Raw genomic sequence first — 4,097 nt, 5'->3', positions numbered from 1 at the left:
TGATGCAGCCGTGCATGGTGAGCAGGCCACGTGGCAAAAGACGTGTTCGGTGATGGCGAGCTCAGCGCTCGCCCGAGGTGCGATTCCCGTCCCAAGGAGAAGATACATAAGTGAGAAGTATTTGGGACAGCCAAACCTGCCATGGACTGCTGTACATAGCGCTGTAATGCCATTTATCCACATCGTCGTTAGCACTACAGTGCTTTTGCAGGCGAGATTACAACATAAAGCAACATTGCAATTCATGCACCAGGTCTCAAAGCATATCGTGCGCAAGCTTGCGCCGCCCACCGCCAACCTCCGGTTGGCTGGGTGGGCAGCGCACTTGCGCACGCGGCGCGGCAAAGCAGGGCGCCAAATGGCGCGCGTCTATTAGGCTCCTGTCCAACCTCCTATCCTGCCACCTCGAATCCAAGATACCGATTCCAGGGGGAATCGCAAAGCACCTAAGTAGTAAGATCCCCTCTGTTCTTCCGCTCTCCTCCTTCTCCTCGGCGCTGCGTCACGTCTGCAAAGGTGTCAACCTTTCTGACTGTATAACTTGCTAGTAAGTTATCTCGCGCTGCCACTTCCCGAGTATATTATAATAACCGTGCCAAGCTAAACATGCCTTCAAACCGATCCAACTCGAACAGGCCATCGTCGAGCTTGCCATTGGTGGCACAGCGTGTCCTACATGCACCTGGACACATATTATGGGCCTGAGATGTCAATGGAGTGCATAGACGATATCATCTTCCACGAGCCTTACTCACCAAGCCGCCGTCATCTAGGGCGCGTCCTGAGGATAACTTAGCTGGTTGAGCATAAATGGCAATACATCAATAAGATCTCTACCGCCCACTGGTTCAAAGGGAGCCCCTTCTTCATCGTTCGTCACCCGGACTGGCACGAAATCTGGTACAGCCGGCGACTACCCTTCAAGGGCATCCTCCCTGCAAATCGATCTTGGCCCTTACCCGCGGATGAGCGCTGCGGCACCACCCCTTCGCGAGCTGCTAATGAACGTCACCCCCAGGCGATTCCTCTGCCGAAGCTCCAACTGCTGTCCCCGCTGCTATATAGCGCCGTCGCGTCCTCTGCTGGGTATCCGTGCGTGCTAGGCGGCCCTACGCAAGTCAAACTGCGCAAGCTCTGTATCAACCCTGTTATTTTGCTCCTGCTATGCGCTCGCTCAGCGTATACAGCTTGCACGCTGTGCGTCACTGCGACGGCCGGGATATCGTTTTGGGTGTGTTTCATCCCCTTCCACTGGACTCCCAGCTTCACAAGCGTGACGAATAGGAAATACATGAACATGTCCTCGCCTTGCCAGTTGTTTATCATCGAACTTGCAAACGGGGTTGAAGTGAGACGGTCAACTCGGTGTTTGCAGCGACAAGGGTCCCGCAAACGACGCGTTCTCCCACGCCAAGTGCTCAAGCCGGCAGTGGGTGTGCTACCTCTCCTTCCCTTATTAGACCTAACTAACTTTATTTCTAGATGAACTGCCCAAGGGACCGAGCCAAGCCCTCGAGCGAACGAAGGAAACCTCAACCTCCAGCCAAACATCCGCAAGCTCAGGGAGATCATGAGCCGCAACCCTCACCCTCACAACTTCAAGCTCCCGCTATCACTTCCCCACTTCATTGAAAAGTATGGTTCTGAATCTGAACGCAAGATCAAATCCGGAGAGGCGATCGAGGGCAGCGTCGTATCCGCAATATTTGTGCGTCTCCATGGCGAGGGCCAGAAGGTGCATTCTCGACTTTCTCGAGGCCGAGACGTCAATGATCGCTGGCGATGCGACTGCGAAACCATTCGTCATGCATCACAACGTCCTCAGCCTCGACTTGTACCTCTGTATCGCCCCCGAGCTCCATTCACAGCAGCTTGTTTTTGGCAATCTAGACTAGGCATACGAGATCAGACGCGTGTCCCGCAACAATGAGGGCATTGACCGACGCAACAGCCCCGAATTCTCGATCTGCAAATTCTGCATGGCGCATGCGGACATGTACGATATCATGGACATCGCTGAGTGCCTGATCAAGGGTATTGTGAAGTACTTCACCGTCAGAAAGCCGACGCTGGGGTCAGCGAGAACGTCTATGAGCTGGGCTCAAAGCGGCCATGGGCGCGATACGACATGATCACGATGCTGGAGAAGCTGGATTTTCCGCCAGGGGAAGACACTACACGTGTGTCAGCAACTAACAATCCAACTGGACTGAGCTACGACAATGCTGAGGAGACAGACGAGAGGAATGTGAGTGAGGAAAGACCAGCTCGAGTCTGGCTTGTTATTGAGCAGTACGAGCTCTTTATATACATGTCAGACTGAATATCTAGAGTATCCTATGAATATACGGAGGTGTATAGAAAGTGAAAGAATACTATGGAATCTGGGAGAACCATCCGGATGTGTAATATTCATGACATTACCCCCCCGTCTAGAATTGTGTCCTCATGATTATTTACCAGTCAATCCAAAGCCTTCCGATCCTCGTTGGGTCTCTGCTAAACTTGACACCTCCTCGATATCGCATGACACAATGCGTTCCAAAATGACTTGTGCGATTCGATCGCCGGCGCATACCTGAAAGGGTTGATTAGTGGAATTAATCAACACCATGCGCACTTCTCCGGTGTAATTCCAGTCTACGACTCCAGCACCGACATCTATTCCTTTGACTGCTAATCTACTCCGTGGTGCAATTCGCGCATAGGTCCCATGAGGGGCACGCATCGCTATGCCGGTGCCGACAATCTTGCAATCTCGTGCTGGTACCTTAACGCTTTCAGCCGAATAAAGGTCAAATCCAGCAGCTTCTTCAGATCCTTGTTTCGGAAGAATCCCACCCATCCGTTGTACCAAAAGAGTGGTATCACGCGTGAGCATGTGGACGGATCGTGTCAATAGAGGGGGGATTCTAATCGTCATAGGTGCAGGTTTGTCAGGACGTCTAGCATGGAATTTCTGAAGAAGTTCCTGACAATTGGTCAGGTTCGCTCGTGATTCCCAGGAACGGTGATCGCCGTGAGGGCTGTTCTTCCAGAGCACTTGATATTCCAAGTTTCTGTTTCGATCACGACGGGAGTCAAGAATTTCTTCGACTTCCCATTCTTCCTCGCCATTTACGAGGTCAGGGACAACCGGTTCACGTCGCTGTGAGGGATACGTGGGTTCTTTGAAGGGACTGAGAAGGCTTTCATTGAAAACAGGGTGTTGTTTCCATTGACGTGGGAGTTCCAATTTGTAGGCGGAAGCGCCGACTTTGCGTTTGACCTTGAAGGGTCCATATTGCTTATCGTCGAGCTTCTTCATTGGCCTGTCTGTTCGGATGTTTATCCCTTCTAGCCAGACCTTATCCCCAACCTTGTACTCCGGCCTGCTCTTTCTCTTTCGGTCGTAGAAGCACTTCATAGATTTCTGCGCTAGACTGATAGCCACGCTAGTGTCCTCGCTGTCATGCACCATAATTATAAGTATAGGAAAACTAAAGGAATAATAGGTATTCAAATCAAAAAGAAATCGCTTACTCAGAGCTGCAAAGTAAGCATAAACACTTAAGCTTACTAAAAGTGAATCAATGACTAATAATATGACTCAGCTTCTTAGTAATCTAGAAACTATGCTTAGTAAAGGTCTATGCTCAACAGCTATGAATTACCAAAATATAGTAATACTCTAACAAACATTAGTAATAGCTTACCAATACATTAGTAAAACAGACAGAAGGCTGACTAATACAGACAAAATGCTTATTAATAAAAGTAGAAGTAGCTTAGTAATTACAGTAGAATAGAAGAGCCAGTTTTGCTATTGGCTAAGGAACAACAGGCTGAAAGGTATAAATAGGAGAGGTTCTCTGAGAGAGACGAACACACCAACCCACCAAGCACCACACACACTCTCAAGGATTTAGCTAGCAGCAAACCTGCAGTTAATCCCCTGAGCTCTTTAGCTCTCAGAGAATAGACTCCTTTCTTTAAAGCCTAGGAAATTCCTTAAGCACAGTAGAGCCTCTGACTTTCAAATAACCTGAAGGGAAACGCCCTTGGTATAGTGCACGAGTTCACTATTTGACTAAACCCTAGACTGCGAGAGCTAGTGG

General features: G+C 49.7%; 1 protein-coding gene across 1 annotated transcript; it reads left to right on the top strand.

Moving 5' to 3' along the window:
* Nucleotides 1-1,570: 1,570 nt before the first annotated feature.
* PHACADRAFT_197272 (uncharacterized protein) lies at nucleotides 1,571-1,895 on the top strand (the record flags this gene model as incomplete). Its single annotated transcript, XM_007397457.1, has 2 exons — nucleotides 1,571-1,708; nucleotides 1,758-1,895. 2 exons carry the CDS (start codon nucleotides 1,571-1,573, stop codon nucleotides 1,893-1,895), a joined length of 276 nt encoding a protein of 91 aa, XP_007397519.1.
* Nucleotides 1,896-4,097: the final 2,202 nt, after the last annotated feature.

Source organism: Phanerochaete carnosa (genome assembly GCF_000300595.1).
Source record: "Phanerochaete carnosa HHB-10118-sp unplaced genomic scaffold PHACAscaffold_6, whole genome shotgun sequence".
Lineage (NCBI taxonomy): Eukaryota > Fungi > Basidiomycota > Agaricomycetes > Polyporales > Phanerochaetaceae > Phanerochaete > Phanerochaete carnosa.
The sequence above is the reverse complement of the archived record's forward strand: the minus strand, read 5'-3'. Positions and strand labels throughout refer to the sequence as shown.